The sequence below is a fragment of the Mustela nigripes genome, chromosome 2, assembly GCF_022355385.1.
Source record: "Mustela nigripes isolate SB6536 chromosome 2, MUSNIG.SB6536, whole genome shotgun sequence".
Lineage (NCBI taxonomy): Eukaryota > Metazoa > Chordata > Mammalia > Carnivora > Mustelidae > Mustela > Mustela nigripes.
Genome location: NC_081558.1, coordinates 8,104,927 through 8,132,248, shown reverse-complemented (window position 1 = coordinate 8,132,248; position 27,322 = coordinate 8,104,927). Strand labels below are relative to the sequence as shown.

Below are 27,322 nucleotides of genomic sequence, written 5' to 3'. Positions count from 1 at the left end.
CCTGCCCCACTGATTAGACAGGGCCCTGGGTGTTTGGGGGGGAGATCTACAGGGAATATGGCTCAGAGCGGGTACATTTTCCAAGCATCAGGCTGTGCCTCCAAAGAGGAGCAGCACAGGTAAATTCGGGCTGTGAGCCCCAAGGGCGGGGGCCGTGCCCAGAGCCTGCTGGTGGCTATAGGACCGACAGACACGGGGCTCAAGGTCGAGCCTCAGAGGGAGGGTGAGTAAGCAGGTGGGAACCCCAGGCCTGAAGCATAGTTTAGGTCTGTAGAACCCCACGATGAGCCACCGAACTGCTCTGGGCCTCAGTTTCCACCATCTGTGGGCATAGTGAGGCCTGAGTGAGGCAGTGCATGTGTCAGACGCCCAGGGTGAAAAGGGCTGAGCTGACCAAGGCAAGAACAAGACAACCATCTCCCACAAGGAATCGCCGTCTCTTGGCCTTGACATTCACTAATGACGTTGTCAGATAAGGATTTTCAGAGCCTCGTTCTTGGGCTGGGGATGGGCCAGGCCTTGCCACAAGTCAGAGGGGTGTACCCACACCACAAGCCTCTGTTTCTATCTTTAAGCTTAGAGATCGAGATGAAGCACCCCAAATCATCACAGTGACCAAGCCCCAGAGATGACTTGTGAACACTTCCAGCCCTGGGTCAGAAAACGATCCCTTGACCTGCTCTCTACCCGATGGTTAGCGGTCACACAGACGCGTCATCTTCAGCCTTTCTGCAGGCCAGGAAGCTTGCCTGTCTTACATCTGGGTCAAGGCATGGTCTCAGTGATTCACTGATCATCTGACTCCACACCTATGCCCATTAGCAGGTTCCTAGGCCTGCATAAGCCCCACCAAATGCGTGCCAGCCCAGGAGCTCAAGGCAGACAGAACACAAAGGGCCTCAGAGTCTCGGCTCTGAATGCCGAAATCACACCTGCTCGGCGGGCTGGTGTCCTGAGGGCTGTGGTGGGGGTGGCACGGCTAGCAGGGATGAAGGGCCGTCCCTGACTAGGGTCAGGCAGAGACCACGTTGGCCTCACTGTAACCCTGCCAGGAACAACAACGGTAGGGCTGACGGGTCGGGAGACACTGAATGTGACGAAGCAATTGGGCAGAAGCTCTGAGGAGATGGTCCGTGTGACACACGCAGGCTAACTCTGGCTCACGTGTTCACTGACAGCATGTGAGCACGGGGGGCCTTCTGTGTTTTACACAGGGACACACTACCTTCGCAAGGATATGCTTATCCTTAATGATGTACTCGTAAGTCGTCAGCAAGACATTGAACTTGCCACTTCGGAGCTGGGGGACGAAAGCACGTCTGGCTGCTGGAGAACCCTGTGAGGGAGAGAATGCAAGATGTCTTAGCCTCCCGGGGCCACGGTGGCTGCCGTGGCAAGATGCTAGGCAAGGCTGCAGGGCCTGTCCTCCAAGCCCGCCATGCAGAGTGGCAACTGCAGGGAGAGGAGAAAGGCATGTGGGCCACGGGCAGCCCAGAGCCTTGGGGAAGCTTGCTGTCTGCTCCACACCCGCCCTGGTCTCTGGGCTTCGTCCTCTTCCCAGGCCTCCTAGCTGGACACCAGCGTGCTGCCTCCTGGCTTCCCATGCGAGCGCAGCCCGGCAGACCCGTCCCTGATGTGGCTCTAGCTTCTCCCCAGTTAGCAAACCTGCCCGACCCTCCCCAGCTCCAAACTCCTGACCCACGTGACCAGGGCCCCAGGCTCTATAAACCCAGTGCTTTCTCCAGGCTCACATTCCAGACTGACTGAATTTCAGTGCGTCCCATAAAGCTCTTGCCGGCAGAACTCTCCTTGGCTCCTTGAATGCACTGAGTTCTCCCTGCACACACCGTTCCCGGTGTCAGGACCCCCTCCTCCCCATCATGTGGCGGACAGCCTCACAGCACAGGGTGAAAGCCTGCACCCAGGAGCCTGGAAGGCAGGGACACAACCTGACTGCATGAGGGCTGCCCCTTCTGCCTCTGTTTCCCTAAGGTAAGATGCACAATGGGTCTCTGCCTCATGGAGTGAATCGATCTAGGTATGGCCCACAAGTCCCCTGTCCTACAGAATACAGGCAGGCATCCTACAGGAATGAGTTTTAACGAAGCTCCGAGCACAATAATGAAATCTTCCAGTGAAAGCGCTGATGTCACCAGATTCCACTAATTGACTGCGTGGCCCCATTTACAAACGCATTACTCGGAAATAAATGAATGATCCACACCCCGCACGGAGAGCACGACCCCATGAATACAACACAGGAAAACGTGTGCATGTGCGCCCAGCACTCCCGGAAGTGGACTCCCTCCTGGCTCATCGGTACCTCCCACTCCCACCCCGCCCTCACGCATGTCCATCCCTTTAGGCTGTGACCTACCTTGTAGGACACCTTCACCACAGAGGGGGCCCACTTGTCAAATTCGTATGCCCAGTTTGACAGCGTGCTGACGGAAACAAGGAAGGGACAGTCAGGTTCTAACTCCTTCATCAATAGCTCCTGTCTACGCCAACGTCCACTGGGGCACGAGGCCGATGTGGCCGTGACGCTCAGAGCCGGCCGAGTAACTGACCATCTAGGGGAAGGGGGGGTGTCACACCCTGGGTGAGAGGACCAGGGACACAGAGATGCGGCAGCAGGTACAGGGGCAGCTGCCGCTAAGGTGGCAGGAGCCAGGTGGCTGCAGAAGGCCAGACCCAGGGGCTGAACCTGGACGACCAGCCCTGTCACTGCTGTAGGGTCCCAGGCCCCTCTGAGAACACACCGTGCGCTGTGGACCTGCTGCTGGGAAATCTGCGGACTCACAGTGCCTCATTTTAGGCTCGAGCCGTGCTAGAGGGTCTGCTGGGGATATCGGGGAGCACGGGAGACACCGCAAGTTCTCTGTGCCACCTGGCAATGAAAATGGCCAGCCACTGCAGGCTCTTGCCTGGTGAGAGCCAGTGGAGATGGTGAGAGCACGCTGGGCTCAGGTGGAGGGCCAGAAGACTGCGTGCAGGGTGGGAGCACGGACTTTCATCCGCCTCCACGGGACAAGCAAGGCTAGGAGGAGCAGGACAGAGAGAAACGGGCAGGCATGTGGAAGGTGGAAGGCAGATGGGAAACAATTCACCTGGACAAGAGAGAGAGCCTTGGGTGAGGGTGACAACAACAAGGCCAACTTCCCAGAGAGTGAGTTCCCTGAGAAAAACTGGGATATTCAGTTTTCGGTAAGAAAGGGAACTTACTCAAAAAGTCTAGTCTGGGTAGTTTGTAAAGACAGGACTCAAAGGCCTAGTGGCAGAGACTGCTCGTGGCTCACCCAGCTCCCTGCAGCAAGAAGTTCCACTGAGGGTGGTGCTGTCTTCACCTTAAGCCCCTAGCTCTCAGGCTCTTCAGAAGCTGGGGCAACCAGCTGGAACGTCACTGGAGCCAGTGAGATAAAGCTCAAGTTGCTGGGGTGAAAGTGGGGGCGGGGGGAACTCTCAAAGGAGGGTGGAGAGAAGGGAGAACCAGCTGCTCTTTGCCTTGTCTACCAACCTGGGAACGTAGATGAAATGATGGAGGCAGTGCAGCCATATTGCAACCATGAGGTAAGAAGGTGAAAGGCAAAAGTCATAATTAAGGGTGACTGAGCAGAAATCTCTAGAAGCCTGGGTCCTGGCATCTTGGAGCCCCTGGGCCTGCATCAGATGAGGTATTACCAATGGTCAGAAAGATTACCCTGGATTCTATTGTACAGAGCAAGGGCAGACAGGGCACCAAGAAAGAAGCTGAGGGCCAAAATGTGAAGTGTGAGGAACGTCTGTAGCAGGAGGGGAGAAGAGCGAGAGAGTCAGGGGCGGGGGAGACTGAGGAGCTAGGCTGGGAGTCAGAGTCTAGCGGGAGGCAGGACAAGCAAACTCATGGTGGACGGGTGATCGTCTGAACAGATGGATGGGAAGCTGAATCCTCGCCATCTTAAATGCTCCCTCGGGCCAAAGGAGCTCTTCTGGCCTGGAAGGGGTGTCATTCGATGGCCCAGACCCTTGTCCAGGTGGAACATGGGTGTAAAAAGGCCTGAAAATCAACACACTGAAGCCAATCTAAATAATCTTGGGAAAAGGTATTTTGACTGGAAACTGTGCCAAAAGACAAAGCAAACTGGATCCAAACACTGTACTCTAATTGGTAAATTTGTTTTGCACGGATTAACTGTTTAGAAAGTGCTGCATATGCACACGCAGCCGAACATAAACACTGTGCATGAACAAAGAAAAAGAGAAGCTAGAAGGAGCTCTCCGGTTCTAGCTGAGTCAGAGACAGCTGTTGGCACCACTAGACACAAATCCCATTAGGTAAACACATCCGTCTATTTCCTAGTGCCATCCACTGACAGGGCCTGCCAGTAAGATCAGAAGCAAGGGGCACCCCCAGCGCCCAGCTCTTGGTTTCTAATACTGTTCTCTAAGAACAGAGACCACAGCTTCTCAGAGAAATGCCTGATTCTGGGCCTCAGACAGGTATACAAGTCGAGCTGGGAGCATCTTTGGGTGCCAAAATACAAAGGCGTGTCTCAAAACCCCACAACAATGGGGCCATGTCAAAGGGACAGAGTAGCCACCTAAAAGCTCTCCATGGCAAACGCTGGAATGATTCGAGAACAGGATGAACTAATAGCGGTATGCAGACCAAAGTATAAAATAAGTACCCATGAGTCACCACGGACATAAATGACTAAATTAACATATGGGTAAAAGAAATCTATCTTCTCTACAGAAGAATCCTGAAGGATTTACACAGCTATTTGCCCCTCAAGGAGGTAGAGCTCAACTGCCCGCTCACGTGGGGGCTGAGCTTGGGGACTGCTCCTCAACAGTGTATCGAAGGAGGAGAAAGAGTAACCGCACGGGCAAACCTCAACCACGTGCTCAAGGTCAACATCACCAGAATAAGGCACATGGACAGCACTGACCCTGGAAATGACGACACGGGCCCTTCAGCCCCGTGTTCTTTGGCCCTTACGCCCTATCCTATCCAAGCAGAGAAAATCACCGGATGGACCCAGACTGAGGGACATCTGACTCATCCTCCTCAAAGCCACCAAGGTTAACAAAAACATGGAAAGCAAGGAGCACTTGCAGACCACAGAGGGCAACAGCTACGAGAAGACTGAAGGCCGTACGGGATCCTGGCATGGCAAAGGGATGTTGGGAGAAAAGCAGTGAACACTGATTCAAGTCTGGAGCTTAGTTAACGGTAATGTGCCCGCTGGTTCCTGAGTTGTGACAAATGTCCCACAGTCATGTGAGATGTTATCGATAGGGGACCTGGGGGAGGGCGCATGGAGCCCTCGGGAGTATCTCTGCAGCTTTCCGGTAAAGCTCAAACTATTCTAAAGCAAACCACCACAATACAATGACTGGGATGTGGAACCAGGAAACCAACCTGAAGAGTGTCCCCGGGCCAGATCTCGGATAAGCAACAAAATTATGAATGTGTCCATTCTGCCACTTCAAAGAGAGTTACATAAATTAAAATTAATACCCGGAGAAGGCACAGTTCTTCCTGAGAGTGGTTCTCCCATACATGTGGGAGGAACAATAGAAAGAAAGCCACGACTGGCCCTTCCCATAGGGGAAGAGCGTCTCAAGCCAGACTCATCTGACAGACATGGAAATCTCTGGGGAAAGTATGATGAGAAACGGGACCTTTCCGTGGTCTCTAAGTGCCTCGCCAGCCGAAACGTACAAATTACAAAGGAAAACTCCTAAGATTACATGGGGAAACTGACAGGCATACCACTAATGGAGACCAGTTGTCTTTTTTTTTTTTTTTAAAGATTTTTTTATTTATTTGTCAGAGAGAGAGGGAGAGAGCGAACACAGGCAGACAGAATGGCAGGCAGAGGCAGAGGGAGAAGCAGACTCCCTGCCGAGCAAGGAACCCGATGTGGGACTCGATCCCAGGACACTGGGATCATGACCTGAGCCGAAGGCAGCTGCTTAACCAACTGAGCTACCCAGGCGTCCGGAGACCAGTTGTCTTTATAATGGTCCTGGAATTAGGAATGACAGGGAAAGCTGATAAAAAGGAATGCAGGAAATCTTGATTCTATTTTTATAATTGTTTATGAGCGAAATAATTTCAAAACAAGAAGTCATAAACAAAACACCCACACTGTAGGATAGCATGGAGTGAACTGTTCTGGTGGAAATCATGTCAGACTTCACGCTTCAGGAGGGGGCGCCGGAGCTAAGGGGGGACATTAGTCACTGGTGGGCTCGCGGACAGTGCACAGGGAAGCACAGCAGAAAGCTGGGAAGCTGGGTCTGAGTATGAGGGAGAAGGCAGCAAGGCCATCTGTCCTCAGGCTGGGACCTTCTGTCACAATGTGCAAACAGATCTCTTCATGCGGATCTGTTCCTAGCAGGGCAGCCAAATTTACAGGACCACGAGGAGGAGAAGGCAGAAGGAAGAAATAAACTTCTCCAAGTAAATTCTGGGAGAGATCTGGGACCCCCCAGCATGGCTGTATGGGCTCTGGGGTCCTGGCCATCTTATTTCCTGTGGGATCAGGGTATAAGCACTTAGCTCCCTGTTCCTCCCCTGGACAGCTGATTCGAGGATAAAGTAGTTGCTGATGAGTGCTGGCCAAAGGTGGGGGTCGGAAGTCCCTCCAGGGCCAGGCCAAGTGCAGACTACAGAGGCCTGGCCCCATCAGGGTAGACCGTACCCCAGGCCTGTGACTGGTTTCATGCATGATGTGAAACCTGAGGTGGGCCCATGAGCCAGCCCCAGGACTTCTAGAAAAACTCTGAGGCAGGTGAACCATGTTGTGGCAGTGCTGAGCTAGGAAGAGGGATGCCCGGCTTGGCTGGTCCATCCTGGCCCCCTGGGAGCTGCCTACCCAGAGGAGGGAGCCAGTAGCTACCATTTCCCCTCACAGAGGCCCCACTGCCCATCTCACTAAGCGTCAGGATTGCGGGGCAAGGGTGGGATGGGGACCACACAGCTCAGTGCCCCAGAGAATAAGAGTTCTGGGTATTTCTTCAAATGGCTAGGGCTCCACTCTGCTCGTGGGAGCTTGTCTGGCTCCTGAGACACCCTGTATGGAATGTGCTGGTCGGGGGGGGGGGGGGTGTCCCTTGAGGGGAACCTCAAGGTCATGTTGCGAGAGCTGCCCCAACAGGGATGATGGGGGGGCACTCCCTCACCTGCCCTTCTCCTGTCCCGCTGCCTGAGACCAGAGGCAGGATGCCAGGGGTTGAGTCGTGTAACCGCAAGCCCCCACAGGATGGGGCTGTATTTGGAGATGGGGGTCTTTAAAGAGCTAATGAGGTGAACCCGAGCAACAGGGAGGGCCTCCCCACTGGACACTCCTGGACCACCCCCCGGGCGAGAGCACTTACGAGAGAGGTACTATGATGAGAAAGGGTCCGTTGATCCGCTTGTGCTCCATGAGGTACGTGATGAGAGCGATGGTCTGGATGGTCTTGCCCAGGCCCATCTCGTCGGCCAGGATGCCGTTCAGGTTGTTGTTGTACAGGGACACCAGCCACTCCAAGCCCTTGATCTACAAGGAGAGAGGTGAGCGGCCAGGACTGAAGCCCTCGCTGGGCTTGAGAGCACGGTCCACACTGCAGAGACCAGCGCGGCCAGGCGCGCGGTTGGCCCAGGGAACCACCTGCAGCCGTCAGCAGTGCTGGCATCTTGCTCTCCAGCAGCCCACTCCTTGGCTTCTTGGTCTCACCCTACGGAATCACTCCTACGGAACCACTGGGCTGCTGCGCTGGTGACAGAGGGTCCAATCTCTTTTTCTGGGACATATCCGAACAGCTAAGTTTCTACCTAGAAGGGGCACCTGGAAGCAGGCTCTGGACATCTCACTCCCCAGTCTCAGTGCCACACACGGCAGGGCTCCGGGAACCATGCACCGCGTACCTGTGCGCCCAGGCCTGAGCGGTTATTTTGGGGAATCGCTGCACCTCCCCGTTCCTCATCATCCTCCACCCCAACCAAACTCAGAGATGGAAGCACCTGCTGACTAAGGTCACTGAGGGATGAGAAGCCAACAGGCAGCAGCCTCCTGTTCGGCCTGCATACATTAAGCGCCCAGCAGATGCTGATCGACCGCACAATTTCATCTCCCGGAGGTGAAGCTAACCGATCAGGCCCCTGCGTCCCCGATGGGGAACTGGAGGTTCAGAGGGGAAGAGCGAGTGTCCAGACAGAGAGACTGGAATGTGGCTTCAGCAGCCACCGCAGCAGGGAACCTCCACACCGCCTGCGGCCGCGTCCCCACCGGCCTTACCTGGTACTGCTTGAGGACACCATTGACCATAAGCGCCGACTGCTTATCCACTCGCTCAGTGACCGCGTGCGCCACCGCGTAGTAGGACTGCAGGCCCCGAGCGAGGGCCTGGGACACGCCGTACTCGTCATCCACATCTTGCTTGGCATTCCTGGGAGTGACAGGGAAGCACCGTGTGAGGACACCCACTCCGATCTGTGACCACATGCTTCTGACACAAGCCTCTGCGAGTAGCCCTTCTGCCCGGGGACCCACGGCCTGAGCCATATAAGCCGCCGCGCAGCCGGAGAGTCTGAGGGTGGGCCAGGCTGCAACCACTAATCCGAAATGGGGTGCGCGGGTCCCGACCCCACCGGCCCAGAACAGGAGTCAGGTCGCTGCCACATTGTAAGAAAACTGTTTCTTTCCACCAGAGGCTGGTCCTATAGCCCACACTTTCTACCGCGCATTCCTGGACATAAAGGGAAAAGGCACGTGGCACAGCTCCACACAAAACCAGAATCCTATATATTGTGGCTATTCCATGATCCTACCCGGAATTATTTTATCACAATTTTTTTTTTTTACAAGATTTTATCTATTTATCTGACAAGAGAGAGGGAGACAGCAAGAGAGGGAACACAAGCAGGGGGAGTGGGAGAGGGAGAAGCAGACTCCCTGCTGAGCAAGGAGTCCAACATGGGGCTTGATCCTGGGATCCTGAGCTCACGACCTGAGCCGAAGGCAGACGCTTAATGACTGAGCCACCCAGGCGCCCCTGGAATTATTTTAAAAAGTGACGTTAACTACATTTTTGGGGCACCTGGGTGGCTCAGCCCATCGGGTGTCCGCTTATGGCTTGGGTCTTGATTCCGGGGTCCTGGGATCGAGCCACGCTTTGGGCTTCCTGCTCAGCAGGGACTCTGCTTCTCCCTCTCCCCACTCACGCTTTCACTCTCATTATCTCCCTCTCTCAAATAAATAAAATTTTAAAAATTAAGAAAAAAACCCCTGTTTGTTTTATTAACGTGACATACAGGTGATCCTATATGTCATACTGTTTCATGCTGTACTGTGATTTTGGTGGATTTATGTCTTAAGAATCTTCCAGTGAGTTTGGGGGGTTTGCCCTATTTCTTGGGAGCTTGCTCTAGGGCTGCTTTCCTACCCGTAGCGTACACAACTCTCAGCCCTCTACTTCTTTTAAAGAGTATCCATTAACTTCGTACCATAAGCAACGATGAAGTCACTACGTTAGCTGTACTTGTGCTTATAAGAGCAAAAGTGAGAAGCTAACGGGAATGTCCGCCACTAGGGACAGGCTCATACGTGACGGCGGAACCCACGATGCCATGTGGTTGACGCCCCGCGTGGAGACAGCATCACCTCTGAGAGAACTTGCAGGGAAAAAAGCCAGGGGGAAGGAAGGTGTGCCTGGATACACATGTACAAGTAGAAAGAAAAACATATACACGTTTTGCTTGTATCTCTGGACATGGGCCATCTCTGAAGACACACGGTGCTCCAGGGAGGGGCTGGGGTCAGGGCACCCAGGGAGCAGGAGTGAGGTGGCTGTCCTTGCACACCCAACTCTCTCAAGCACAAGATGAACCATGTGGATGAATGGAATATTCGACACATATGAAAATCAGTGAAATCTGAAGTAAATCGATTCACTCTGTCTGCAGCCCCACAATGTCTGCTGGCTGGACAGGGGTGTGCACCGTCCAGAGAGAGGCCTAGAGCTCAACAGGCCCGCTGGTTCGGCCCCGAAGGAAGCCGACAGAGCAAGAGGCTGTGGAGGGATGCCTTACTCGATGATGTGCCGGGCGTCCACCTCCGAGACGTCGTCGCTGTCTGGGTCTGGAATCTTCTTCTTCTCCTCAACAGGCAGGTTGGGAGGCTGTGCTGGCTGCGGCTGCTCCTCCTCCTCCTCCTACCGAGACACAAGCCCGCGTCACCTCAGGCCACCTCAGGTCACCCCCCGCCTCAGGGACAGGCACAGGGCCCTCAGGATCGGAACACACTTTTGGAATCCAGTGCTGTTTTCAGGCCCTCCCACTGTCCCGGAATGTGTCATGCCTCTTCTTGGTCTCTTCTCATTATAGCTCAGTTTACGATTTTTTAGCTTTCCTAGCACGGAACGCAGAGACTTCTTTTTACAGCTACCTCAGGGGATTGTCTTCCTTTTACTAACAGCACGAGCCTTGCGCACCGTGCCTCCCTCCATCACAAAATGCATACAGCCATGCTTATTCCTGGCCCGACCAACTCAAAGCAGTTTTTCATTTGATTCTCGGAGATCTTCTAAGTATTAAACATTTTAGAGCCAATTTTCGGTACTTGCTGCTCTCGACTGACTCCTGGTATATCAACAAGGTTAAAACATTTACACTATGTCAAGTAACATTGGTGAGAACAGCCATCTTAGTTTACTGCAAGGTTTTCTATCAACTTGGAAATTAGATTTAAGTGTTGTTCTTCATTAAAGGGAATTTTCAGCCTTGACTGAGCGAATGATAAAGGGATTCTGTGTGGCAAACTGCTGAAAGGCACACAAATACATTTCTCAATGTTAAACCATTCTTGTATTCCTGGGTAAATCATACAAGGTAGCAACAGGTTATCTTTATGTATGACGGGATTTCTATAAAACTAAAACATATCTGTAATTAGTCTACTAAATGATTCCAATCAAAGTCCTGTGCGATGTCCCTCGGAGCATGCAAAATTATTTTACAAGTCATTTGGAATAATGAACAGCATATAATGAAAGCACAAACATTTTTTGGGGAAAAAAAATCGTAATTGGTACAAACTTATCCTAGCTGGTATCACTGTATCTGGAATTAAAATAGGGGGAGGACTTCTGGCTAAGTCTGAGTAAGGAAGTCCACAAACACTCTCTCTCTCTCTCTCTCTCTCTCTCTCACACACACGCACACGTCTTCTTGAAGCTGGACAAAAACTGGCAAAAGCACAACCTTTTGACAGCTCCAGGAGCCTGAGAAGCACTGATGCTTGAAAATCTGCTAAACCTTGAGTGAGAAGAGTGGGAGCTGGTAGCGTTCTGAGAACCGCTTCCAACCCTCTTTACCCCCGCTCCATCCCGAAGGTTCTCCCAGGACAGCCAAGCCGGGAGCACTGGCGGGAGCACTGGCAGCCGAGGCTGAAGGGGACCCAGTCACTGCAGAGCAGGGGGCAAGGCCCATACCAGCCAGCAGCCCTGCTGTTGTGTAAGTGAGGTTCTCCCAGTTTTGCTCTGGTTGAGAAAGCAAATGACCGGCTAAGCCTGTTACCATGCGCAGAGAAAAATGAGACGGGGCCTCACAGAAAGTGAAAGCCAGGGCAGACCTGGAAATGGCCTGAACTTGGAATGCGCAGCTTCACACGCACTGACCCACCAGAGGCAGCAGCTTTACTCGCTCAAGAAATCTGAGCACAATCACCGGCCAGTCACTGGACGGCTACTAAGTTACAAGGAAACATGGCCTCTTCCTAGAAAGCCAGGATTAAAAATAAAAATGAGAATAAAACCGAACAATAAACTGAGCAGAGACACAACTGGGGAAAGATTTCCACATATTCAGCCCAAGTATGCTACCGAACAGATACACCACCGAAACAACCAGCCGCGAGTGGGAGTCAGAATCCAGCATGGTTAGAAACGGGATTCCACTAAACGTTGCATGATGGGCAAAAAGGGTAAGTGTGATGTGTGTTCAGGGAAAAAGCAAACGACTCTGTCTCTGCTCCCAGATGATGAACTCAGCATATAATCTTCGAAGCAACTCTTATTATAAATATGTTCAAACAACCAAGGAAAACTCTCTTTAAGCACAGTAAATCAACAAATACAGAATCTCAATGTTAGACACCAACTTCCCCAGTTTGATGAAAAGCAAGAAACTACCCAGCCAAGAAGCAGAACAAAAACTTAGGGGAATAAATACAGAGAGGGTTCACAATCCGCCAAAAAAGGCCAGACAACAAAATCCTGAAAGCAAGAAAGAGAACAATGAGTTACCAAGTACAGAGGAGCATCAATACGATTAGCAGCTAAATTCTCGTTTGAGACAGAGACCATGAAGCAGTGGAACAACACATTCACAAGGAAAAAGGCTGTCACCAAAGACATCTGTGTCAACTAAACCATCCTTGCAAAGTCAAAGCTACAGAAATACAGTCGTGGGTTTACCAACCCTGAGAGAATTTGTCGCTAACAGACAGGAACTTAAACACCAATAGCATTAGGAATGGCAACTGTACGGATCAACACAGAAGACTGGATAAATCCATCTTCCCTTACTTGAATAAGCCACTGACTTATTCAGACCAAATCGAGAGATGGCAGGAGGTTGAATCAGAAGACGGCTCTGCAGGGTTTATAGCGTATACAGGTTCGATATACAGGTGTATATAGGTGTGTGATGTGTAAGTAACACATGGCTACGTAATAGACAACACAAAGGAAAGGCAGCAAACAGACCTAGAATAAAGCACAATTTCTGTATTTTCCCAGAATGGAGTTAGTATTAACCTAAAGTATACTGTGATCAATCAAAATGCATATCGTAATCCTCAGAGCAACTACAAGGCACGTAACTAAAAAGATACCATAATAATTAAAATATACAGAATACAATGATACAGTAAGAAGTAGTTAACAAAGAAGCAGTAAAGGAACTGAGGAACAAAAAGACATGAGACAAAAGAAATAGCCAAATGGCAAATGTAAACAAAGTCGTATCAATAATTATATTAAACGTAAACAGTGTAAAACGCAATCAAAAGGCAGGCACTGTCATACTAGATTTAAAAAACAACATCTAGCTATCTGCTCTTCCAGACTCAAATGAACAAACAGGTTTCAAGTAAAAGAACGGAAACATACATACCACGCAAAGAAACCGTAACTGGAAGAAAGCTGGAGGGACTATTCGAACACCAGACAAAAGAGACTTTGAAACAAAAATTACCAGGGGTGCCAGGGTAGCTCAGTTGGCTAACCATCTGCCTTTGGCTCAAGTCATGATCCCAAGATCCTGGGTTCAAGTTCCGCAAGGGGCTCCCTGCTCAGTGGGGAGTCTGCTTTTCCCACGCCTTCTGCATCTCCTCCAGTTCGTTCTCTCTCTTATAAATAAATGAAATCTTTAAAAAAAAACATTACTAGAGGGGTGCCTGGGTGGCTCAGTCGTTAAGCAGCTGCATTCGGCTCAAGTCATGATCCCAGGGTTTGGGGATTGTGCCCTGCATCAGGCTCCCCGAGCAGGGAGCCTGCTTTTCCCTCTCCCACTCACACTGCTTGTGCTTGTGTTCCCTCTCTCACTGTATCTCTCTCTGTCAAATAAATAAATAAAAACTTAAAAAAAAAAGAACCGTGGTTCTTTCATATTCAAAAAAAATTACTAGAGACAGGGAGAGATACTTAATAATGATAAAATATCAAATACATCAGGAAAACGAAACAACTAAAATATACGTATCGACAGAACATGAAAGTACATGAAGCAAAATCTGACAGAATTTAAAGGAGAAACAGACAATTCAACAACAGTAGTTGGAGATTTTACTACTCCTTTCTCAACAACAGAACTACACAAAATCATAAAGGATATACATGACCTGAACAATACTATCCACCAACTCAGTAGAACTACATATACAGAACACTACACCCAAAGAATGCAGAAGATGTGAACATGAAACATTCCCCAGGATCCTGAGCCAGTAAATGACTCTTGATAAATTAAAAAGAAATAAAATCATATAAAGTACTCTTCTCATACCATGAGAAAATTAAATTAGAAATCAAAACCAGAAAAAAAACTAGGGAATTTTCAAATGCTTAAAATTTAACAAACTTTAAATGACCTGATGGTCAAAAAAAAAAAAAACCTAAAAAATCACAAAACATAAAAAATATTAGACAATATTTTGAACTGAAAGAACACAGAAACAACAAATCAAAATTTATAGGCACAGGGTGCCGGGTGGCTCAGTCAGGTAGGCATCCGACTCCTGATTTTGGCTCAGCTCATGATCTCGGGGTGATGGGACTGAGCCCCACATCAGGCTTGTCCCTCTCCTTCTACTCCCCCCGCCCTCAAAACAAAACAAAACAAAACAAAATTACGGGCTTGAGGTTTAAGCAGTGCTTAGAGGGAAATTTATAGCTCTAAACAAGTATATCAGGAAAAAAAGGTCTTAAATGAATAACCTAAACTTAGACTGCCTTCCAAAAAATGAAAGACAAATTACTGAATTCCCAAAACGAGCAATTAAATAGGTATTACTGCCAGAGCCACAAAAAGAGAAGGAAATACTATCAATAACTTTATGCTAACAAATAGCTAAGATGAAACAAGACAAACTCCTAGAAAGATACAATTACTAAACCTGAGTCAAGAAGAAATGGAAAAACTGGGGGGGGGGGGGTTAAGTCAATTAGTAAATAAAAGCCTTATTACAATGAAATGGCCAGCCCCAGATGGCTTCAGCAGTGAATTCTACCAAATATATTAAGATTTCTTTTTTTAAAAATTTTATTTATTTACTTGAAAAAAGATCAGAGAGGGAGAGGAAGAAGCAGACCCCCTCTGAGGAGAGGGCACAACACAAGGCTCAATCCCAGGACCCGGAGATCATGACCTGAGTCAAAGTCAGACACTTAACCAACTAAGCCATCCAGGTACCCCCTCAAATACACTAGGATTAATACCAACCCTTCACAAACTCTTCCAGGAAGTACAGGAGAAGGGAATATTTTCCAGTCCATTCTGTGAGGTCAATGTTAACCACATCAAAACCAGACAAGGATGTCTTGTCTAGAGAACTATAGACTAATATCTCATGAATATAGACCTAAAAGTCATCAACAAAATATCAACAACGCCGCAATATACAGAAAAGATTATACAGTAGGACAGAGTAGAACTTATCCCAGGAATGCAAGGTTTGGGGTAATATCCAAAATTAATTTACATAATAAATTGTATTAACAGATAAAAGACAAAACCAGACCACCAGCTTAATAGACCAAAAAAATAGACAAAATAGAAGAGAATTTACTGAACTTGATAAAGAGCCTCTATGAAAAACCTACAGCTGACACCAAACAGCAGTGACAGAATAAACGCAGAACAGTGAGTGGGAACAAGGCAAGGATATCTGCTCTTTTTTTTTTTTTTTTTTTTTTTTTTTTTTTTTTTTTTTTTTTTTTTTTTTTTTTTTTTAAAGATTTTATTTATTTATTTGACAGAGAGAGATCACAAGTAGGCAGAGAGGCAGACAGAGAGAGGAGGAAGCAGGCTCCCTGCTGAGCAGAGAGCCCGATGCGGGGCTCGATCCCAGGACTCTGAGATCACGACCTGAGCCGAAGGCAGCGGCTTACCCACTGAGCCACCCAGGCGCCACCAAGGATATCTGCTCTTAATACTTCTACTCAACGCTGTAGTAGAGAATCCAGTCAATGGAATACGGCAAGTAGTGAGAACCCAGCCAATGGAATACAGCAAGAAAAAAGAAGTTAAAGGCACACAGATGGGAAAGGAAGAAGTAAACCTGCCATTATTTACTAAACATGACATGATCCTGCACGTGAAAATCCTAAAGAATCTACAAAAATCAAAAATCAAAACCAAACTATCAGAACAAATAGTATGAGTTCAGCAAGTTCATATCTACATACAAGACCAATATTTTTCAAAACTAATATAAGAAGCTGTATTTTCATGTAATAGCAATAAAGTATCCAAAAAATACAATTAAGTAATCAATTCTAGGGGTGCCTGGGTGGCTCAGATGGTTAAGTGTTTGCCTTCAAACCAGGTCATGATCTCCAGGTCCTGGGATTGAGCCCCAAATCGTGCTCCTGGCTCAATGGGGAGCCTGCTTCTCCCTCTCCTTTTGCCTACTTGTACTCTGTCTCTCTCTCAAATGAGTAAAATCTTAAAAAGAAAGAAAGAAATTAATTCTATTCATAATAGCATCAAAAGAAATATTTAAAAATAGATTTAGCAAATAAAGTATACAAACTGTATACTGAAAACCCTCAAAGCAGTGCTAAGAGAAATCAACAACGATAAAAATAAATGGAGAGACATTCCATGAGCATGAATTATAGGACCAAATATTGTTGAGGTATGATTCTCCCCAAATCAATCCACAGATTAAATGCAACTCCAATACAAATTCCAGCAGAAATTTTTATAGTAACTGATGAGCTGACCCTAAAATTTACAAAGGAACACAAAGGATCTAAAATAGACAGTGAAAGCCGCAAAACTGGAAGAGTAACGCCACCTAACTATTATAAAATTACAACAACCAAGATAAAGTGGTTGTGGCACAACCACAGACATAAAGATTAATAGAACATAAAGGAGACACAGAAACGACCTTACATTTCTGGTCAAACGGTTTCCAACAGAAGTGCCAAGACTATCTGAAGGAGGAAAGAGCGATCTTTCTGTCACATGGTGCGAAGACAGTGGCTATCCGTGGGCAAGAAAAAAATCTTATACCTGCATCTCAGACCATAGCCATTGACTCAACTATGACCTTTACTGTAAGAGCTTCAGTTACAAAACGTCTAGAAGAAAACACAGAAGAAAAATCTAAGTGACTTCAAAGAGTTCTTAGATATAACTCCAAAAGCACAACGCAGGAACAAAAAAATTTATGATAAACTAGATTTCCTTGAAATTAAAAACATTTTGCATTTTAAAATACACCATGGAGAGAAAAAGCAAAAGGCAGAGTGACCAGGAGAAGATACTGTGAGCTCTGTATTTGATCAGGGACATGTCCCAAGAATATATAAAGAAATCTTACAACTCAGTGATGAGATGACAACCTAGTTCATAACAGGCAAAAAAACAGGAGTACACATTCACCAAAGAAGATATACGAAAGGTGCACGAACACACAAAGAAATGCTCAACATTGTTTAGTTACTAAGAAAATGCAAACTAAAGGCATGATGAGATACTACTATGCACCCACTAGGATGGATTCAATCGAGAGGACAGATAACACCAAGTATGGACAAGATACGGAGAAACTGGAACCTGTGAAATGGTACAACCACTTTAGAAAACGGTTTGGCAGTTTCTTAAAAAAAGGCAAACATGAACTTACCATGACCCAGCCATTCCACTCCTAGGTATCTACCCCTGAGAAATGAAAACATATGTCCGCACAAAGACGTGTATGGGAATGTTCACAGCAATATCATTTGTAACAGCAAAAATGGAAACAACACAAATAGCTCATCAACTGGGAAAGGATAAGCAAGCGTGCCACACCGCACAGCAGGACAGGACGCGGACATAAACAGCCATGATCTCCTGGTACACATACAACAGGGATGAACATCAACAGCTATCTGAAAGAAGCCGGACACAAAGTACTACACGTTATAGGATTCCGTTTGTAGGAAATACCCAGAAAAGGCAAATCTACAGAGACAGAGAGCAGATTCCTGGTTTCCTGGAGCTGGAGGAAGGGGTCAGAACAATCTGTAAACCAGCAGGAGGGAGAATTCTGGGATTACAGGACACTCTAAAATTGGTGTGTGGTAAAGACTGTACAAGTCTATAAATTCAGTAAAAAAAAAAAATCACCGAATTATACGCTTCATATGGGCGCATTTTATGGTATTTAAATTATCTCTCTACAGAGCTATCAAAAAATTACAACAAAATTTTACTGGAAAATCATTACAATCAATGTTAAATGAACCTGAACAGGCCGCCCTCGAATAACCCCACTGGGTATAAAAATTGAACACATTTAAAAAGATGTTACAGGCCAGTGGGACGGGAGGACTAAACTGAATGTCAGTTCACTTAGTACTCCTCGGAGAGGAAACACGGCAGAGCTCTGCCCCATAGCCTACCCCAAATAAAATTCCAGATGAGTTGAAGTGGTAATAAGGAGGAAAGTAGGGGCGCCTGGGTGGCTCAGTGGATTAAGCTGCTGCCTTCGGCTCGGGTCATGATCTCAGGGTCCTGGGATCGAGTCCCGCTTTCGGGCTCTCTGCTCAGCAGGGAGCCTGCTTCCCTCTCTCTCTGCCTGCCTCTCTGTCTACTTGTGATTTCTCTCTGTCAAATAAATAAATAAAATCTTTAAAAAAAAAAAAAAAAAGAAAAAGGAGGAAAGTAAAAACTGTGTGCTCCTAGGAGGCACTTGAGCACAGAGAGGGGAACGTGGCGTGTCAGTACAGCTTTGCCAACCATAAGGTGACATAGTTAAATGATTTAGAGTTTACACAACAAATCCAACTATTTATGTTTCCAAAGATTATATTATAATGGGCAAACACGTACATGATCTAATAATTCCAACTTCACACTGATCTTTCCAGAGAGGAGGGCTTTGGATTTTGAGCACTTGAAAGACGGCTAGTAGAGCTAAGGATGGTCCGTTTTAAATTCTACTTAATTTGATTAATTTAAGACTGGGGAGCCATATGTGGCTAGAGGTTACTGTATTGGATAGTGCAGCTCTAAGGCACCAAATTTCAGCCCCTGGCTGTCCCGGGCGTGTTTCCTGCCCCATACAACACCCACTCAGAGCAGGAGAAGATCACAGTGCAAAGGGGTGACAGGGGCCCCAGGAGTGGAAGTTACCACACTGAGAACCACAGCAGCCAGGAAATGGACTCTTACCTCCTCCTCTTCTTCTGAGCCACTTTCTTCACTATCAGATCTCGGAGCTACTTCATATCTAGAAAAAATATTAGTGTTTTAATACACACTTTGCCAGAGCGCACAGGATTCACTAGCCTTAGTGAACTGGCCTGCTTCTAAATGAAAGCAGAATCGGTTACCAGAGCCCCCGGAACAAGGCCAACTCACCCCGGGTTCATCTCAAGCCAGGCTTCTAGCTGCCCCGCTTTGGGGGCGTCGGTGCCCGTGAGGATCTTCCCGCTCTCCACGTGGATCACTTTCACCGGCAGGTCACTCATTTGGCTGGTCTCATCCAGAGGCTGAAAAAGGGTCATACATGTAACCTGAGGTTCTAGGGTTTCCACAGCTCAGGCTTCTGCTAACTACAGCCACCCTGGGAAGGGCTCTCCCAACTCCATGCCCAGAAAATGGCACAAAATATGGCCAGTGGTTGTGAAAATGGGTTAATAACATTAAAAAAGGGAGGGGTTAATGACATTAATAATCCAGTAATAATATACGATCCATTGATGACAGCTGTTTCTTCGAGGTATTTCATTTTCAAACCGGTAACACAGCTCCAACCTCACAAGAGCACAGTGCGGACCCTCCGCCGACCCCATCAGACAGTTTCTCTCCATATGCGTCCACCAGGTACCTGTCTCTCACGCAGCCTCGTAGACTGCTCCGCGCGTGAGAAACAAGGACTGCGCTCTCCCCGTTTATACACAAATGACTATACTATTCACATTCGTTTGGCCCCCTTTCCCCACCATTAATACTACATTTGTAGACTTTCTCAAAGGTCCTCATTCTTTTCCGTGAAAGAGCTAACTAGAATATTTGGAAAGCAAAACAACTAACTTCCTCTTAGCATATATGAAATTCCTCCATTTCTTGTTTTGAGATGCCAACGCTGGACGAACATTCCCCCTCCATTAGTGCCCTCAAATTTCCTGGAGAAAACCTCCAGGATAAGGATGAAGTTCTTGGTTTAAACCTTTGTTCACACCTTCCAGAAACTTCTCCCACTCTCTCATCCCCTTCAGGGACCACACTCACAGTCAACATGGCCCATACAGTAGAGATCAGCTCTCACGTCACCAGACCACCTGGCCCTCAAACCTGCCTACCATGGAAGGTGACAACAACCACCTGCCACACGCACAGCCTCCATGGGCCCCATCGGGGACTTTCATTGCCGAGTGCACCCTGAGAGTGGCTAATGGTGCTGAGGCCTGCACTTCCCCCCGCCCCCAAATTCTGATTCAATTGCTCTGGGGCTTTCAGAAAAGCTCCTAGGCCATTCAGAGGGGCCAAGGCTGTGAAGCACAGGCTGAGATCAAGCACAGTTCACAACCACCAAAGCGAGGCTTCTGGTGCTCAGCAGGACGAGCAGTCAGTGACTACCCAACAGAACTCCCTGAGCTGCACTTGGCCGCCAGAGGACTTTTCCCCTGAATGCCCCAAACCCCCTTACAAAGGCTTTCTGTTGTGGTGAAACGCCAGTCTGCATTCTTAAAAATTCAATATAACATTTAAAATAAAACCTCATGGGGCGCCTGGCTGGTTCAGTGGGCGGAGCAGGCGACTCTCAATCTCAGGGTTATGAGTTCAAGCCCCACACAGGCATGGAGCCCACTTAAAAGATAAGTAAATAGTACGAGAAAATAAAATCTCTTGAAATAAATACGTATTTGAGTTAATCACTGGTCACTCACTTTAGGAATCTGGCCTCCAGGAGACAGTGTGTGTCTGCTATGGCCTGAATTGTGCCCCCCAACCCCAAATTCAATGCTGAAGCCCCAACTTGCCAATGCGGCTATATATGGAGACGGGGCCTTGGGTGGGAGGTGATGAGAGTTAGTTGAGGTTACAAGGTGGGGCCCTAGGGACGGAATAGTGCCCCCCTGTAAAAGAGAGCAAAGCTTGCTGTCTCTCCTGTCATACGGGGACACACCAAGAAGGCAGCTATCCACAAGCGAGGAAGAGAGCTCTCCCCAGGAACCAACCTTGCCGCACTCTGATCTTGGAGTTACAGCCTCTAGAGCTGGGAGAACATACTGTTTTCTTGGTACTGAAGCCAGCCCAGCCATGGTGCTGTGTTACGGCAGGCCACGCTGACTGGGAGAGAGCATGGAAACGTCATGTCCAGGGAGGTTCGTGACAACAACGTGTGCAACGGGAGGAAGGGAACCAGGGCAAGCGGCTCCGGGAAGGGAGGGGCGCGCGGCGGCGCATCAGAGGCCAGAAGTGTAGGATCGTCACTGTGACTGCAAATGCAAAGCAACCTAAATGACTACCCGTCTGCCTGCCGAGTGAGATGCCAACACGTCCATACTACGAAATTAGAACAGAATTAATGGCTTGAATTGGAAAGTGGCCCAAGAGATCCTGCTGAGTGCAGTCTAGCTATGTCTAGATCACCCCAAATGGCCTTAAAACAAACCGAAAGAATGTAGGCCAAACGATTCCTGGATGCAAGTTCAGCCCGCACGCTTGCTCTCGGGAAAGCAGGTGCCGTGGGGACTTTGGCTTTTTATCATACTGTTTAAATATTTTCTGCAAGAAATACGACGGTTCGGTGGCACTGAAAGAATAAGGTATGTGAGCTAACGTGGGAAGATGTCAGAGACACAATGAGAGGCTGGAAAAAGAAAACCATCTGGTGGCACATGCACAGAAAAGGCCCCAGAGCAACCATGGCTTTCCACAACGGTTACTCACAGTTTTCCTCTGGAAGGTAGGAGTGAGGAGGGGGCAGGGAAGGCGGGAAAGGAAACATTACTTATTTACACCTCCCCCTTCTAGACAGCTTCCCTCCAAATGAGTGTACTGAGGGAGAACAGTGGCTTTCAGGAGGCTGGTCGGGATGTGGTAGGGAAAAAGCAGTGAGTGGAGGCAGCAAGCCCGCTCCGAGTGCGCCACTTTGTACGGTGCGGACTTTTAGAACCAGACGAGTAAAGTTTCACATATTAAATACAGACATGAAAGGGGTGCCTGGGTGGCTCAAGTCGGTTAAGGTTGGCCTTCGGCTCAGGTCATGATCCCAGAGTCCTGGGATCGAGTCCCACCTCAGGCTCCCAGCTCAGTGGGGGGCTTCCTTCTCCCTCTCCCTCTACACCCCAGCTTGGGCTCTATCTCTCACTATCTCAAATAAATAAAATCTTTTATTTTTTTTTTTTAAGATTTTATTTATTTATCAAAGAGAGAGGGGGAGAGAGAGAGCACAGGCAGACAGAATGGCAGGCAGAGGCAGAGGGAGAAGCAGGCTTCCTGCTGAGCAAGGAGCCCGATGAGGGACTCGATCCCAGGACGCTGGGATCATGACCTGAGCCGAAGGCAGCTGCTTAACCCACTGAGCCACCAAGGCGTCCCTCAAATAAATAAAATCTTTTAACAGATTTATTAAAATAGGGCGCCTGGGTGGCTCAGTGGGTTAAGCCTCTGCCTTCAGCTCAGGTCATGCTCCCAGGGTCCTGGGACCTAGCCCCATATTAGGCTCTCTGCTCAGCAGGGAGCCCGTTTTCTGCCTGTCTCCCCCACCCTTTCTGCCTACTTGTGATCTCTGTCAAATACATAAATAAAACCTTTTAAAAATTTTTATTAAAATACATATACAGGGTGCCTGGGTAGCTCAGTGGGTTAAGCCGCTGCCTTCGGCTCAGGTCATGATCTCAGGGTCCTGGGATCAAGTCCCGCATCGGGCTCTCTGCTCAGCAGGGAGCCTGCTTCCTCCTCTCTCTCTCTCTCTGCCTGCCTCTCTGCCTACTTGTGATCTCTCTCTGTCAAATAAATAAATAAAATCTTAAAAAAAAAATACATATACAAATGATGAGTAAATAAATAAAACCAACAAGGAAAGGGGAAACCGCACCAATGAGGGCACAGGAGAGAACTAATCCAAGTGTCGTTTAAATGTAATACCGGGAGCACATTAATTTCAGGCTGAGTAACTCCAGACACCAACTAAACTCTAGCCAGGAGGCCTCTTTTGCACAGGAGTATGAGTTAACAACTCTGAATGTATTTCCCAGAATATATTTTCCAGGATTAGGCAAATAAAGAAATATACCATGGCTAATGGGTATATGACTGCAAGGTTTTGGACATACAGACTAGCAACGCACAGATGCCTGCGACCGTATACCTGCTCCCAACATCTGACTGCCAGGAGGGCCTAGAAGCAATGACGCCCTGTATCAACAATCGCATCTAACAAAGTATCTTGGCCATCTCGCTGGCTCAGTGAGTAGACCATGCGACTCTCGATCTTGGGGTCAAGAGTTCAAGCCCCACTCTGGGTATAGAACTTGGCTTACTTACTTACTTAACTTCCTTGGAGATAAAGAAAAAGAGAGAGAGAGATGTTGGTTTCTAAATATTGGTGCCGAAAGGAGAAGATGAGCTTGGGCCATTTCGGTGTGCAAGGAAGTAAGGCAGCTCTCAAGGGACACATGGGCCAACTAGAAGGGGCTCTTACTAGCCCAGACTGGACTATTTTGAACATCAAAATAATGATGGTAAAGGATTAAATTCAATGAGAATCCTGTAGGTTGGTACCAGGGCTGGCAAACTGTGTACCATGGGCCAAACAGGAAAGAAGAGAAGAAACTCTTCCTTCCTATAGAAAGTCATCTAAAAAATGCAGAAGATATCATGGGGGAGGGAAGGGGAGGGTCAGGGTGAAGAGAGGGGGCATCACCATTCTGTAACGATCATGGCAAAAACTGATACAGGCAAAGACCAATTAAGCAGATGAAAAAACGAGCGAGTGGAAGAAAGAGGAAGTAAAATTTGTTTAAAGAGTCTTGAGCATCGCTCCACAAGGTAATTAATAATTACAAAAAGAAAAAATAGTAACTTTTCATCACAGATGCTTCGGCAGACACCAAGGAATCCCGGTCAACATCGCCAGTGACCGAAGCCATCCACGCCAGGACTCCCGCTGTGACGCACGGAGAAGAACAGAGTGTCACTCTGGTGTCTTCTTGCCAATAATACATAACCGGAATCTAACCACAAGGAAAGGGCAAGTCAAACCCAAGTGAAAGGCCCCTGTGAGAAATACATGGCTTGTGCTCTTCAGAAATGCCAAGGTCAGAAAAGGCTGAGACAAAGTGACGAGCTGTTCAGGATCAAAGGACTAGAAGGATCGCCACTTAAGGCAACGCGTGGCCACGGACTTGCTGTGAAGGCCACCAGAGGGACAGCTGACTAAGCCTTAACAAGCACTGCGGATGAGATCATGGTGTCACTGCAGGCATGCTTGTTTCTGTTTGTTGATCATTGTACAGTCACGGAAAAGAAGGAGCTTGTTTCTAGGAAACGCACTGAAATATACGGAGGTAAGGGTTCATCATGTCTGCACGTGACTCTCCCAACGGTTTAGGAAAAAATGTTTGGGAAAACGGAACCCAGGTGAGGAAGATGCTGGAGTTCCGTCCTTTAATTATGTCAGAGTGAAACTAACAAAATAACGGGACGGACAACAAAAGAAGTCCGAAGGAAACACACCGGGAGCTGACAATGTACCTTCCTGGGGAGTGGGACTGAGGAGGGGGTGCGATGTGGCAGGGGACACATTCATCATAGATAGCTCTGGTGATTTCAAAAGAAAAAAAAAAATTTAAAGGATGTGACAGACCTAAGCTCCCAGGACTGGGCTGGCATTTCCATGAAAAGAAACTCCTGATCCCTTACCTCGCCATCAGGTCCAATAGCAGGCGTCTGTCCTTCTGCATTTTCTGCCTTCTGCAAGTGAAGAGAGACACGGTCACCAGGGAGGCCGAGGCACACGTGCCAAGCTGGCTGCTCCAGTCCCACCCAGGGGCAGGCGCACGGCCGGGCCCAGCGCACCTTCTTTTTCTTTTTCTTCTTTTTCTCCTTGGCGACCTGGGCAGCCTTGTGCTGCCGCACCAGCTCCGTGAGGTTAGCCACGTACTCGTCTGTCTGCTGCAAGAGGTAGGCCAAGCGCTTGTCCTTCTTCTGGTCGATGAGCTTGCGGTAGCCCTCCTCATCTTCCGCCTGCAGAAGGGTGAGGTTATGGTGGTGTTCGCAAGAGACATGCGCTCGTCCCTTAGGGCCCAGGGCAGGTAATCCAAAGCCAAGAAGCCCACTGCGGGCTGTCATTAACCAGCAACCAGACCCTCCCCAAAGGAATGCTCAGCTGACACCAGACCCGTGCTGTACGTACACCTTCACAGGGCTATCGACTCCCCCTTCAGCATCTCCTCAACCCGTACCCAGGGAAGACCCTGAGGGGGCCTGCTGGACAGATATGCTTTTGCCAGAAGCCATTTGAAAAGGCCAACGGCAAGTCCTAGCCCCTCTGTCCACAAACACCCCCCCAAATACAGGCCAGATACTCTCACGGACCCATGAAGCAAGCCCCTCCTGGCTTTCTAATAATCAATCAGGTGTCACCCCAGCTTAAGCCTCCTGTGGCTCCCACCATACACAAAAGTAAATCTAAAGCCTTTCTTGTGGTCTACAAGGCCCCCTGACTGCCTTAGGGACTCTGACCTCAGCTTGTGCCCTCACCACGCTCTTCTAGGGGCCTTCTGCTGTGCCTTGCACCTGGCTTTCCGCCACCTCAGGGGTCTGCCCTTGGTTCCTCTATCCCTGGGAGGCACTTCATTAAGGGAGTCACGCCCACCCTTCCCATAACACCCCATCAACCCCTACTCCCTGATCCGGCTTCCTTCTCTTTGGGGTACTTCACACTACCCAAAACACTCGTTTGTTCGGCCTGGGCCTCCATCTCTCTACGGCCAGCAGGAGAGGCCGGGAGGGTAGGGCCTGCAGGCTTCTCCTTAATGCTAGGGCCGTGTGTACACAGCAGTGCCTGTCAGCATCCACTTGAATCATCCCAAACAGCCAAACACAAAGGGTGGAGGGACAGGCCAGCAATCACATCATCAGTCACTCTCCCAACCTACAGCATGTGCCTCTCCCCTTTCTGGAAAGGTCACAGAGCAGCCAGCTAACCAGCCTAAGGTCTCACAAACACTGACAGAATGAACAGGCCAGGTCTTCTGGACTCCCGAACCCACGCCCTTTCTTTCTCTCTGTCCCAACTCTAACTCTGAGCAGCAGTCGGCCTGGGAATAACACCAGGCAATTGATCCCTGGTGCCTGCCACACCCAAAGCAGCCACAAAGGGACATGAAGGGACACGATGTCACGAAGGCAGAATTTACCATGAGTCTCCGCATTCTCTCTTTCTCAATTCTTTCGTTTTCCTTCTTCTGTTCCCTCTCCGTGTTGGCGTGGTAGGTGGCCACCGCCTTCGTGAGCTTCTGGATTTTGCCTGTGACCGATCTGTGATATTCTTTGAAATCCTTGGCATGCTGCAGAATGCTGTTGAGGTACTCCTGCAGGGACAGACACAGAAGAGAGGACTGGCTACTCCCCAGGGTCACTGTAATGTTGCTGAAAAGGAGACAAAACTTTAAAGGCAGCTTGTTTAAAACCCAGAGGACGTAATCGAAACGGTACAATGACTGTCTGCCCCTGAGGTTCGGCGATCCCTGTGTAAGGAAAGCCTCGCGTGGGGAACTGTGGGCAGAGGGGCCCTCCCTCGTGGGTCACAGGCAGGGCCATCCGCCTTTCCCAAACTAGCACTGAACACACACTTCAAAACACCCTCACCCTCCAAACAAGTCATTCCACTGCCAGGAAGTCCCTTTAAGGAAAACAGCAGACATTGGCCAAAAAAATTCAAGGTCAAGAAGGCCTCTTCTGGTATTATTTCTAACACTGCAAGGCTAAGAACAGGCTACATGTGCCCCAACAGGGAAATGGTTCCATAAATTAGCAGATACCAAGGCAGAGAAGGAATACAATGTAGACATTAAAAATCATGCTTCCGGGCGCCTGGGTGGCTCAGTGGGTTAAGTCTCTGCCTTCGGCTCAGGTCATGATCTCAGGGTCCTGGGATCGAGTCCCGCATCGGGCTCTCTGCTCAGCAGGGAGCCTGCTTCCCCCTCTCACTCTGCCTGCCTCTCTGCCTACTTGTGATCTCTCTCTGTCAAATAAATAAATAAAATCTTAAAAAAAAAAAAATCATGCTTCCACAATACTTAAAAACAAGTCCACGTGTGTATATGTTTGTTTAAAGGAGGTTATTTAACTTCTGAATACTCTGTGCGGACAGAAAATCTACCTGAAGGATACACCAAAACGTTAATGGTAGTTAATGCCGAGTATTGACTTTTTAAATTCTAAACTACACCTGTACCAGACAGTGACCACAGCAGAGCTTTAGAAAAAGTCAGTGAGCAAACAAACCAAATCGTCCCACGTCCTACTCCGGCAGAGATGGGGTCTTCCCGACAGATCGAGTAGAAGCTAAGTCAGATCACACCCTTGTCTGCTTGGGACCCTCCATGGCTCCCA

The 27,322-nt window shown here is 48.6% G+C and overlaps 1 protein-coding gene across 4 annotated transcripts in view; it reads right to left on the bottom strand.

Annotated features, from left to right (window-relative positions):
- Window positions 1-27,322, bottom strand: part of SMARCA4 (SWI/SNF related, matrix associated, actin dependent regulator of chromatin, subfamily a, member 4) — an 87,910-nt gene that overhangs the window by 36,922 nt on the left and 23,666 nt on the right. For all 4 annotated transcript variants that reach the window (XM_059389037.1, XM_059389036.1, XM_059389038.1 and 1 more), the window contains exons 9-18: window positions 26,125-26,298; window positions 24,782-24,949; window positions 24,626-24,676; window positions 19,112-19,242; window positions 18,923-18,980; window positions 10,064-10,185; window positions 8,271-8,421; window positions 7,369-7,532; window positions 2,378-2,444; window positions 1,226-1,336 (exon numbers count right to left, since the gene is read on the bottom strand). In XM_059389037.1, the coding sequence (XP_059245020.1) occupies window positions 1,226-1,336; window positions 2,378-2,444; window positions 7,369-7,532; window positions 8,271-8,421; window positions 10,064-10,185; window positions 18,923-18,980; window positions 19,112-19,242; window positions 24,626-24,676; window positions 24,782-24,949; window positions 26,125-26,298 (1,197 nt within the window). The remainder of the gene's footprint in view (window positions 1-1,225; window positions 1,337-2,377; window positions 2,445-7,368; window positions 7,533-8,270; window positions 8,422-10,063; window positions 10,186-18,922; window positions 18,981-19,111; window positions 19,243-24,625; window positions 24,677-24,781; window positions 24,950-26,124; window positions 26,299-27,322) is intronic.